This window comes from Rattus rattus, chromosome 2 (genome assembly GCF_011064425.1).
Source record: "Rattus rattus isolate New Zealand chromosome 2, Rrattus_CSIRO_v1, whole genome shotgun sequence".
Taxonomy (NCBI): domain Eukaryota; kingdom Metazoa; phylum Chordata; class Mammalia; order Rodentia; family Muridae; genus Rattus; species Rattus rattus.
Window position 1 is genome coordinate 80,916,233 of NC_046155.1, and position 12,868 is coordinate 80,929,100.

Here is a 12,868-nt window from a genome sequence, read left to right on the forward strand (position 1 = left end):
CAGTGTACTCATGTAACTAAAATAAATAAATCTTAAAAAAAAAAAAAAAAAGAATAGCCATTTTTGGGAGGACCCTGTCTCAAAATAAAAATGAGACGAAGGCTGGGAGTATAGCTCACAGGTAGTAAGAACATTTGTCTGGTATATAAGGAAGCCCCCAGTATGTATATGTACTTACGTATGTACATACGTGTGTGTGTGTGTGTGTGTGTGTGTGTGTGTACGCCCGTGCTGTTTGATCCCCAGTAACACTGTAAGTGAATGAATGAATGAATGAATGAATGAATGAATGACTAAATGCCTATTGTGCCTAAAGTTTGTGGAACATTCACTATATGCTGGGTTCTAAAGCAGATTGTTTCATTTAATCTCTGTAGAGACCCTGAAAGGTGACAATTTTTGTGCCTGTTTTATAGAAACTGGCTCAGAGGTGAGGTCTCCTGCCTGAGCGTCAGGATTCAAACCCAGGTATGTTTAAAGCAGGATCCAACTCTCACCCACCCTGGAAACAATTCAAAGAGACAGGAAAACCTGTCCTAAACAAAGGGCCAGCTTGTACCAAGACTTTTAATCTTAAAAAAGCTATAGCCAAAGAAGGAAGCTTCCGTTTTCAGAATGTCCCAGACAACCATGCCTGGAATCAAGTGAACAGAATGTTCTAGAAAGCCAGCCACGTTGGCTTCCTCTCGCTGGCAGTCTGGGTGGTATAAACTCAGCCATTTGTTTAGGAAGTAAACAGTTCAGCCTGGTCTCAGGTCCCTGCTGGAGTTCAAGACACAGAGCCAAGCCAGCGTAGGGACCCTCTTTCCTTGTTGATTCCCCAGAGCCTGGGCAGCTTCCTACCCCAGTGCTGTTGTAGGTAGAGTTAGAACCCACTTATCCTTCACATGCTGGAGTACCTACTGGGCTGACCCATCCTGCCTCACACTGGAAGGTGGGCTTCCTGAGTAGGAAGAGGCGGCACACAGGAGGCCCTGCAGCCATCTCCTTGAAGAATGGGAGAAGGAATGAAGGAGAGGACAGAGTGCCAGCCAAGGAAAGGTGATGTCACTACCAGGACCAGGCATCAAAACCTGCCTGATAAGGGGTTGGGGATTTAGCTCAGTGGTAGAGCGCTTGCCTAGCAAGCGCAAGGCCCTGGGTTCGGTCCCCAGCTCTGGAAAAAAACAAAACAAAAAACAAAAAAAAAAAAAACCTGCCTGATGCTGTCTGTCTCTACTAGTGTTTGCAAGGACAAGTGTTGGGATAATGAATCCCTAAGCTGCCCTGAGGAGCTGCCCGACTCTCAACCAACTTCAAATGGAGCATAAACGCCCTTTGCTGCCTAACCCCCTCCCCATCTAAAACATTTAGGATCAAAACGTTTTTGCCTTTCAGATTGCTTCCGATTTTGAGTGTTTACACAGACTTAACTGGTTGGACCTCTCTAACAATCCCACGTGATGTAAGTATCTGAAATTGGGGCACTGTATTAGTTCCTTCTCTTTAACCAGAAGCAGGACCCAAAATCCCTGCCCAGTCCCCCCGAGAAGTCCTCAAAGTCCTGGGGCAAACTGCTGACCTGTGCCGAGTAGCATGCTCTGTGGCGATGTCCTCCAGATGGAATTCAGCCCAGGGGTCGGGCATGTGCTTGGCCTTCTCGATCGCATGCTTCCAGGCCTCCTGCAGAAGGCAAAGGGAGCGTTAGGCCCAGGCCGAGGGCAGCCAGCTGCCTCTTCCCCAGTTACGTCCTCTGGGGAGGACCAGAGCATCTAAAAGAAAGGAGTCCCTTCCTCTGCCCTATCAAGGGCAGTCCCAGAGGGGCCAGTGTGTTCTCACAAGCTCAGCCTATGGACAGAAGTCGCTGACATGTTAATTACACAGTTCTTCCTCTGCTGCCAAAAAACTGAAAGAGAAAATATGATTTTTTGAGGGCTGGAGAGATGGCTCAATGGTTAAGATCATGCACTGTTCTTGCAGAGGACCTGAGTTTGGGTCCCACAGCCATCTCACACCCTGCTAAAGAGCTATACTAGGGGAGAAACAACAACAGAACCCTTATGCCTTAACCTCACCCAGCAGCTCCTCCATGCAGGAATCTCCCACAGAAGCAGGACACAGGCTCACTCTCACGCTAATGCAAGATACATTCTGTGATCTGGCCAACCCAGACCTAAGAGCTATGGCAAGGACTGCTTCATTTAGAAGGCTAAGACAGCTAGGGATATTGGTGCACATCTGTACTCCCAGCACTTGGGAAGCTGAGGCTGGTGGACTACCATGACTTTGAGGTCGTCCTAGAAAGTACCAGGGTGGACAGTGCTACACAGACCTGTCTCAAAACAAGGAAGAAGCATGAAAAGGATAAGAGGAGGAGGAAGATCCAGAGGAGGAAGAGGAAGGCTGTTAAAAGGCATTGTGGCATGCTGGGTGGCTGGGGTCTGAGCATGTCCCCCAAACCTCATGTCCTGGAAACTCAATCCCTGAACTCTCCTGTGACGGTATTTAGAAATGGGAAATGTGGGAGTTGACTAGAGTAGAAGAGGCCAGCCCCATGGCAGCACCAGTGGCTTCATGACAAGAGGAAAAGATCAGGTTTAATACAGCCACCGCATCTCGTCACATGATGCCCTCTGCCATATTATGACTCAGCAGGACAAGGCTCTTGCCAGATACATGGAAGATGCCAGGATAGTGCTCTTGGACTCCCAGGGAGCCAATCTTATAAACTAAATACACTTCTATTTAAAAAGAAAATAATTAATTGTCTCCTCCTTCACTTTATCCTTTTTGAGGCAGGGTTTCATAGTGTAGCCCTGGCTATCCTGGAACTCTATATGTAGGCCAGGCTGGCCTCAGACTCATAAAGATCTGCCCGTCTTCTGCCTCCCAAGAGGTGGGGTTAAAGGTGTGTGCCAAGATCCCCAGCCAGCAGCTATTCTTTATAAACTGTCCCATCTCTGTTGCCTTGTTACAGTAACAAGAAAACAGACAGACCCAGCACGTTCCCATTCTAACTTTCTTCAGTCCATTTTATTGCTTTGAGGAAACCAAAGTAGACTCTTTCCTGCCCTTTCTGAACCAACACCCTTAGTCCATGGTGTTCTCTTCCTAAGAAACTCAAATCTTTGCCCCAAAGAAACCCAAATCTTTGCTCAGTGGCCTCCCCAGAATCACCAAGACCCAAACTCCCTCCCAGGCCAGTGGATCCTCCTTTGTGGGGAGGATAATGGGCAGAGGACTGGGCATCATCTACATGAGACATGCCAGAAGGAACACTCAGATATGGAAGGGGCAGTCAGGGGACAGCAATTTTAGACTGCTTTTGTCACTACCAGTGTCCCTCAGTATCCTGGCCATCCTTGGAAGAAGTCCAACTTCCCAGGCCTCAGCAGAGCACTGCCCACCCTCCTAGCATGGACCCCTCCTGGGGACCCTGTTAAAAATAGAGTAAGCCAGGGAAAGGAGCTGAGACTTCACACACACACAGACACACACACACACACACACACACACAGAGAGAGAGAGAGAGAGAGAGAGAGAGAGAGAGAGAGAGAGAGAGAGAGAGAGAGCGTGAGCGCCAGAGCGCCCTTACAGGAGGCTTTCCAATCTCTACAAAACCCTAATTTTTTTTTCCCCTTCCAGTCTGAAAGCTAATTTAGGATTAATGAAAACCACTTGGCAAATACCGAAAAGAACAGTCCAGTCCACCATAGTCCCTCCACCCCAGTAGCCACTGTCTGTACCTTCGGTGAGTTTTGTTCTATGCATTTAAAAAAAAAAAAAAAGATTGGAATAACATAGCAAATGCAAATTACATCCTTTTTGCGGATGTAAGCAGATCCCCGGGCCTTCATATTTTATTAAGTGGTCCTAACTGCCCCCACCCCAAGAGGATCATCTGCTTCGCATAAAAACCACAAGCACTACAGAACTCTGAGTTAGAAATCGGAAGTCCTCCGATAGCCCTTTCCGGGCTGACACTTGCCGTGGACACTCAGAGTTTCCTCTCTGCCTTGTTAGGATGTGCATCAAGGACCACATACCTTGCTTTGTTAGGAATCCTACTTTCTGCACCAACACTCAGTCTGAGATGGCCCTCCCTTGCTTAAGTACAGACGGCTGGTCGACCTAGCACCCTTCCCAGGACCGTGGGATACAGAACTGTGTAGGTGCGCCCTAAGCATCTGCCTCCAGGACATCAGACTTGGATGTCTTCCAGTACGTCCCAGTACAAACAGTGCTGACTCCAACATTTCTGTCTCTCCAACTCTGCATACTTGTGCAATCTCAGTAGGATTGTTTTTTTTTTTTTAAATCTCAATGTAATTGCTGGGCCAGATTTAAAGTCTGGGGGCCTGGGAAACAGGTCAGTGCAGTGGAGTGCTTGGTCCTGGGCTCAGTCCTCAGCACCTGCCCCACGAAAATGTTTTTTGTAAGTTATATTCCAAGGAGCAGTAAATATGTCACTCAAATTTTAGCGGGAGGTTATGTCAAGGAAGCGTAAAATGTGCATGTTTGCAGCAGTGTAGATAATGCACTGCGTGCCTTTGTTGCTACAGAAATGGCTCCTCGCCCGTTCTCCAGGGTTAGACATTAAGCTTGCATTCATTTTTTTCCCTTCTTATGAATGACTCCCGGCAGCTTTGTTGACATCCAAACCAGTTACTAAATTCCAATCCCTGTACTTTAAAATGCACAACCCCGTTGTCTCTTTCGGTCCTGCTGCTGGGAATGGCTCATCTGTGTCTGGGGAGCTGGGGGCTGCCTGCCCTTCTGAGCATGCCTGTACAGAAAGACATGGTTCTCTGGCTGTGACTTCACCACCAGCAACAAGGGCTGTCCCATGCTGGGGAGGATGGGTTATCAACAGAGGTCACCTGGCTACACTCTGTAGCTCCGACCACAGCAGCAGTGAAGGAGTAGAGGCTGAGGTTAATTAGCACAGTGCCTGCTTAGCACGCATGAGGTCTCAAGTCCCATCCCAAAAACTGCTAAAAACAAAACCAAACAACAAACAAGGAAGAAAGTACGTGACAGGTGGCACTTGGGGACAAAAATCACCTCTTCCCAAACCCAGGAATCACTCCAAACCTTACCAGCCACAGATGGCTTTCATGTAACTGATTTGTTTCTAAGACAGGGTCTCACTACAGAAAGCTGACCCCAAGTTCTCTATCCTCCTGCCTCAGCCTCCCAAATGCTGGGACTATCGGTGTTCACCAGCATACCTGAAACTGACTTTTCTTTTAAAATACAGTATAAAAAGTCTAGTTCAGTGATAACAGTGGGCAAAAACACCTACTGCCAACTCTGACACTTAAGTTCGATCCCTGGGACACACAGTAGAAAGAGAAAAACAGCTTCTCATGTTGATAAATTGTCTCACTGCTGCATATATGCTGGGTACTCACACACACACACACACACACACACACACACACACGCGCGCACTAAATAAATGAAAATTAATTTTGTAAAAAGTCTGCTGGGCTCTTTACAAAAATATAAAAGGGCTACTCCCCTTTAATCTCAGCACTTAGGAGGAAGGGGCAGGTACATCTCTGAGTTCTAGATCAGCCTGGTCTGCAGAGTGAGTTCCAGGCCAGTCAGGGCTACACAGAGAAACTCTATGTCTCAAAACAAGACAAACAAAAACCAAAAACAACTAAAAGAAACCCTGTTCAAAAAACCTAAATAAATAAACTAACTAACTAAATAAAAGGCAGAGCTAACATCTGAATCCCTTGATTCTGGTCCCATCGTGGCTGGCTCAATGGAACCTCTGCACTTCCGTTGATAGTAAGGATGAAGATCTAGGGTACTGGTGTCAAATGCTTTTTGTGGCCCCTGCATCCAAGATAGATACTCCCATCAGAAGGTATCTCTCTGAGATGGCAATCATCAGGGGTGACTGAGCTCACCATCACTGGTGTGATATATTTACCATCAGGTCAGGAAAACTTCCTGCATAATTTTTACAATGAGAACATAATCCAGAATTGCATGTGTAGTGTCTGTCTGTCTGTCTGTCTGTCTGTCTCCATCTGTGTGAGAGTATGTATCTGTGAGAGTGAACGTGTGCATGTGTTCTTGTGTGAGAGTGAATGTGTGAGAGAGAGTGAGTGTGTGTATGCATGTGTGCTTGTAAGTTTTGATGGGGATTGAACCTATGGCTTCATGCATGCCAGGCAAGCATTCTACCATTGTAAGCCCTGCAAGGGTAAACCAAAGTCAACAAACAAAAATCACTACCATAAATGAGTCTCTGTTGATGCTGCTAGGAATGAACCCAAGGCTACCACATGCTACCACATGCTCTACCACTGAGTGACACTCCCAGCAATTAGATGACTGTTAAGTCTCCACCAGCTCAATATTCTCTAGTTCAAGCGACTTTAAACCTCCCCTGCTGAGTAGGCGATTAACAGGCGCTGATGGTTTGTCATAAAAAAAAGAGGAGGGAGCAGGGAAGAGCAGCATACAAACATAGCTGTAGCCACTCACTGGGGGCTCCTGAGTTCAAAGTCAGCTAGTGGTCAGACTTTATATCAAAAAGGAAGACTGGCTCAGTGGTTAAAGCTTTAACTGTTCTTCCTGAGGTTCTGGGTTCAAGTCTCAGCATACATATGGTAGCTAGCTCACAAGCATCTATAACTTGAGTTCTAAGGAGATCCAATATTCTCCTTGGACCACATGGTGCACAGATATACAACAGACAAAACATGCATACATGTAAATAAAAATAAATCTTCTTTTTAAGGAGGGGAGAATAGAGGACAGAGGTGAGACAGCTCAATGGGTGAAGGTATTTGACACTGTGAGCTCGAACTCTGGGACCCATATTAGAGGAGGAACAGGTTCCCACATGTTAGCCTCTGACTTCCACATATGTGTGATGGCAGAGTAACCCAATCCCCCCACACAGAGCACATACAATCACCCCCATATACAGAACACACCCAAGCATTCCCCATAGAGAACACACCCAAGCCCCCCATACAGTACACACCCAAGCCCCTACACATAGAGCACACCCAAGCCCCTACACATAGAGCACACCCAAGCCCCTCATACAGAACACACCCAAGCCCCTACACATAGAGCACACCCAAGCCCCTCATACAGAACACACCCAAGCCCCCACCCAAGGAAGTTTAAAAGGAGAATAAGAAAGGTTTGTTTCTTCTAAGAATACAAAAGTAATCTCAATAATACGAACACATTTCCTGGAAGATTTGGGGTGACGCTAGAACACGTTAAGTGCCTTCTCAGCCCTTGGCACAAGTGACAACGGGACTGAGCTTTTTATTCTTGGTTTGGTTTGGGTTTCGAGACGTGGTCTTGTGTATTCCAGGCTAGACTCAAACTTGAGATATCCTAGGATGACTGAGCCCTCGTTCAATGACCAGGCTCCGTAACAAACGTCTGTCCCACTGTCGATGTGAAGACCCCAAGAAACAAAACGCTGAGTCAGCCCTCTCCTCCTGGAGAAAAAGGGAGGCCTTATGTCTGACTCCACAGGAAAATGCAAAAAGCAGGGAGGAGCGAAGGATCACAGCCAAGCTAGCATGGCAGGGGGGCAACAGTGCGGTGTGGCTGCCATGTGCATGTGACAGCTTTATACGCTCACCCTTGGAACGGAGCACTTCATAGAGCTGTGAACATTGGAGACTGTCAACGTATCCCACAAATCCTAAGAAACCAACTGTCTGAGTTAGGGTTTGACTGCTGTGAGCAGACACCGTGACCAAGGCAACTCTTAAAAGGACAGCATTTAATTGGGGCTGGCTTAGAGGTTCAGAGGTTCAGTCCATTATCATCAAGGTGGGAGCATGGCAGCACCCAGGCAGGCACGGTGGAGGAGGAGCTGAGAGTTCTACATCTTCACCTGAAGGCTGCTAGCACAGTACTGACTCCAGGCAGCTAGGGCGAGGGTTTCAAAGCCCACGCCCACAGTGACACACTTCCTCCAACAAAGCCATACCTACTCCAACAGGGCTACACCCTCTAATAGAGCCACTTCCCAGGCTGAGCATTTACAAATCATCACACCAAAGAAACCACAACGTTAGAGCACCTCCATGCAACAGTCCACCCCAGAGCAGAAAGGTGACATTCTTTTTCTTCCAGTACTGGGGATGAACCTAGGACCTCCCATATGTCAGGGCCACCACTGAGCTGTATCCCCAGCCTCCTTTGTGTTTGTGTGTGCTCAGCCCAAGCCTGCTACCGGGAGTGTGATTCCCAGGACCCATGTGGTAAAGGGAAAAGAACCGAATCCAAGTTATTCTTTGACCTCATACACATGCCATAGCAAGGAGTAACTAAAACTTTTGGGGTTCAGAGCCCCGGTCGAGAAGAGGCAAAGATGGAAATAATAAAATTCAAAGCAACAGCATTCACTAGTCACTGGGGTGACGTAACGGCACGGCCTCTTGGGAACCACCCCCCTCTGCAGCCCAGAAAGCATTCTACGGCTTCTTGTAAGGACAGAGAGCAAGGTGGGAGAATTTCAGATGCAGAGACAAGGGGAGTTTGGAAGTGTGAGACCCAGACAGAAGGAAGCTTTGCCCTGCCTGGCAAAACAAGTTGACTACAGTTGCTAGGCAACCTTCTCATGCCGCTCCTCGGAATGGGTCTATGTCTAAGGCCAACAAAATGAGTCAGTGGGTGAGGCCATTTGCCATGGACCTTGGTAACCTGAGTGTGATCTCAGGCTCTCCCTTCTGCCAATTCCTGCGAGTCATCCTCTGACTTCTATATGCACAACATAGCATACAGATAATAAATACATAAGTAAATAGAGTTGTAATACCTTTTAGGTCCAGAAAGGCAAACTCATAGAGACAGAAAGCAGATTATTGGTCATGAGGGCTAGGGGCTGGCTAGCCTAGAGATGTAGGTGATGCCTGGGAGGAACGGCTTTCCACAGAGTTGGTTATAGAGATGGAGGCGTGACTTTATGAACATACTGAAAGCCATGGATGGTATGTTTAAATGGGTAAGTTGGATGGCATGTGGGTTATATTTTCACAAAGTTTTTAGAAGAAAATGAAAATAAGAGAATGGAACTTTCAATAAATAGCTGTGCACAGTACAGCGGAACACTTCAGCACACCCCTTGATAAATATGAGCCCCTACAGCAGGGTCCCCACCTCCTTAAACTCCTCCTGTGGGCCAGACCCCAGCTCTCAGGATGGCGTCCCTCCCTATGCCAGCAGGACTCTTTTTCAACTGGCCAGCAGGCTTTCATCTCGCAGGAGAGCAAGAGCTTTTTGGCTTTTTTATTATTTTAAGAGACAAGAGACTGAACCCAGGGCCTCAGGCTTACTGGGAAAGCACTCCAGCCATCCCTATATAAGCCACACACCTATCCCTTAAGCTTTGTCTTCTGACCGCATTCCCGAAGCACAGAAACCTGGCTTACTTTCTATGGTCATGGTCTGAGGCCTGAGGCGGCCAGGGCGGAGCCTCCCAGGCTTTAGGCGAGGACGCGTCTCTGCCCAGTGAGTCAGCACACTCTGGCTCTCCAGGCTCCTTCTGGAGCGACTCAAACCTTTTATTTTTTTATTTTTTCCCCCAAGCTGCTAGAACCACCCTGTGCATTAACAACACTTTTACAACTGCAGATGGGAAAGTGTAGCAAGCAGGTGTGCCCACATGCCCGGCAGGAGCAGTTCGCCAGCGCCATCAGCCATCCCCACACAATTTTAAAGTTAAGATTCTGCCCAAACCACTCGAATGCTAGTAAGTACACTGTCTTACTGCGCAAAGCCATACGTACAAGAAAACACTGTGCTCCAGTTAAATGAAACTCAGCCATTAAAGACAGCAAGCAAATGAATGAAGCCCTGGGCTGGATCACAAACACTGGAGAAAAAAAAAAAAAAGATACAACTAAAAACAAGCCACAAGACAGGGTGAGATACAAATTGCAGTTATTAACAGCAGGACTCTGAGGCAGGATCTCTAGGGAGGCATCACAGTCCCCCACCTCCCAGGCATGTGACTTCATTTCCATTTAACGTCTGGCAAACCGCCAGCTGTCTGGGCTACAGGGCTGGTCCTGTACATTGGACTGAGTAAGGCACGTACTGCAGAACCTGCCCAGACCACAGCCAAGCTACGGAAGTTAGAGTTCTTGTCAGCTCCCAAGGGGACATGGGAGGATGGTCCCCAGGGTGGAAACCCGCTTATAATTCTCCATAAGGAAGAAAAGCAGGGTGAGAACAGACCCTCACAGACCTGGGCCGAGGCACATTTTCACTTGTTTAAATGACACCGTTTCGGTTGTTTTACTTTGTACGTGCATTATGTATACATTATATCTATCATAAAAGTTATTTTTAAGTTTGTCTATATAAGGGCTACAGAGACAGCTCAGCAGTTAAGAGCACTGTCTGCTCTTGCAATAAACTGAGGTTTGATTCCCAGCATGTACATGTCGGCTCAAAACTAACTCCACTTCTCTGGGATCCCACACCCTCTTCTGGCCTCCAAGGCATGAAAGTGATGCCCACACATACATGCAGGTAATGCATACACAGGAAATAAAAAATTTTTTAAAAAAAGTTTACATGTGTGAATTTGCAATACATATCATACATCTGCATACATGTATATACACACAAAGAGTTTGTGAATATATTTGCATATATTTAGAGTGTGTATCTATTATTATGCTATTTGCAATAAGGAGGAACGAATTCATTGATATTTTTCTCAAAGGGCTGGGGTTGCTGTTCGACACTAGTACACTGGCCTAGAATGTAACAATCTCTGAGTTTCAATCCCTAGCAATTCAAGAAAAAAAGTCCTTTCAAAAGGACTGAATTGGTGCTGGTGAGGCAGCTAAAAGGGTGAGGTCACACTTGTGCAAGCATGGTGACCCCGCTGGACTCCTGGGTCTTGAAGGTGGAAGAAGAGAACCCAGTGCAGAGAGTTGTCCGCTGATCTCCACATGAGTGCCAGGGCACACACACACACACACGTGCATACACACCGTGACTGAATAAATAAGTAAATGCAAGAAAATAAAAATAACTACAACTTGTAATGGGGGAGGGGAGAGGAAAATGGTGCTCAGATCAGGAGCTCTAGGCCATTCAGGGAGAGTTTGAGGCCACCCAGAGCTGCATGAGACCCTCTCTTACAGCCTAAGGCTCCTGCCTTTACTCCCAGCCCTCAAGAGGCAGAGGCATGGTCAGTTTCTGAGTTCAAGGCCAGACTGCTCTACAGAACAAGTTTCAGGATAGCCTGGGACACACGGAGAAACCCTATCTAGACCCTCTCCTCAAAAAAAGCCTAAACCACTGTGGGGAGGTTGGAGGTGGATCTCAGAGACAGCAGGAGGAGCAGAAGTAAATAAAATCAAAATTCTCGATAGCATAAGATTCTCAAAGAATAAACGCTTCAAATTAAAAAATGACAGAACTTAAACCAACCAACCAAACCAGAAAATGCAGAACTCTGTCCAAGGCGTAGACAAGAAGTCACCCATCTGATCCTGTTCTAAAGCAATCCCTGACGGTGGTATTCTTCCTCAATCAATCAATCAATCTTAAACTCTCCCTCTCCCCGCCTTTCTGAACATTTTACATAACTGAATCCTGGGGCTGGGCCTTGTCTCACATGGAATAAACCTCCTCTGAGGGAAGACTGGGATCTCCTGAGAGGCCTTCTGAATGATTCTGCCCTGCCCCATGGCTTGGGAACGGGGTTACTGACAGAATCTGACATTTCACAATACATACTCAGTACCTGCTAGGGCCTGTTTTTGAAGGAAGGCCAGATGGCCATTTTGGTTAAACAGCTCAGGTTACCATGTCAACGGTAAATAAATTAAAAATAATACATATTAAGTGCCAAAGGAAATGAGGTTGGAAACTAAGCCATAGTCTTTCCCTGGACCCACTCCCATGGCCACATTCTGTGAGCAATGAAGACTTAATCTGCACTCTGCCTGGTTCAAAATGTAACCAAGGGCTTCTTATTTATCTACAAGTTAAAGGGATGGTGGGGCCATCAAATAGCCCCCGGCCTGCAATTAGGAGCTGACTCACGGAGTAAACTGAACACTGACAGATGCTTGAGGAGTCTGCTGAGAGTCCAAGGAACACATAAAGAACTCCACAGAGTTTGAGACTGGAGGTTTCACTGACCAAGGTCTCAATTAGAAGTTTTAGGCCACTGGTTCTCAACCTCCCCAATGCTGCAACCCTTTAGTGCCTCATGTTGTAGTGATCCCCAGCCATAACATTGGTTTTCGTTGCTACTTCCTAACTGCAATTTTGCTACTGTTAGGAATTGTAATGTAAATATCTGACAGGCAGGATATCTGATATAGCACTCCCATAGGAGGAGGACAGTGTTGAGAACAGTGGTTTTAGGCAGAGGCATGCAAAGGAAAGTCTGTTCTAGGAGCTTTTGAGGTATGTGGTGGAGTGAACTGAATCCAGATGTTGCTCCCAGATTCTGAACTCAGCGTTGAAGGTCTGAGGAGTTGGAAGGCTAGGCTATCTATCGGGATCTGTTTCTGAGGGAGGAATGTGAGCTGGAGTTACTGCACTAGTTTTTCTTAAACTTTTTGGGAGCTGGGGACACAACTCAGTGGTAGTGGGGAAGGTAGGCAAAGCTCAAGGTTCTGTCCTGGAAGGAGAGACCATTTAAAGAGAAATATTGTCCTATCACGTTATCAAAACAATGAACTCCAAAGAATGAAAATCTCCCCAGGAATCCCATGCTGGGAAAAGGGGAAGGCTAAATCCCAAGTGCCAGCCAGAGCAGGGGTCTACTTCCCAGGAAGAGATTTCACACAGTTCTGACAGCAGACCAGCTTGCAGATACACCAGAGCCAAGACACGGTGGGCCGGTCACCTTTGACCT

General features: G+C 46.9%; 1 protein-coding gene across 1 annotated transcript in view; it reads right to left on the reverse strand.

Moving 5' to 3' along the window:
• Eef2k (eukaryotic elongation factor 2 kinase) overlaps nucleotides 1-12,868 on the reverse strand; it is a 60,563-nt gene that overhangs the window by 24,195 nt on the left and 23,500 nt on the right. The window contains 1 exon segment of the mRNA XM_032892758.1: nucleotides 1,562-1,662. Within this exon segment, the coding sequence (XP_032748649.1) occupies nucleotides 1,562-1,662 (101 nt within the window).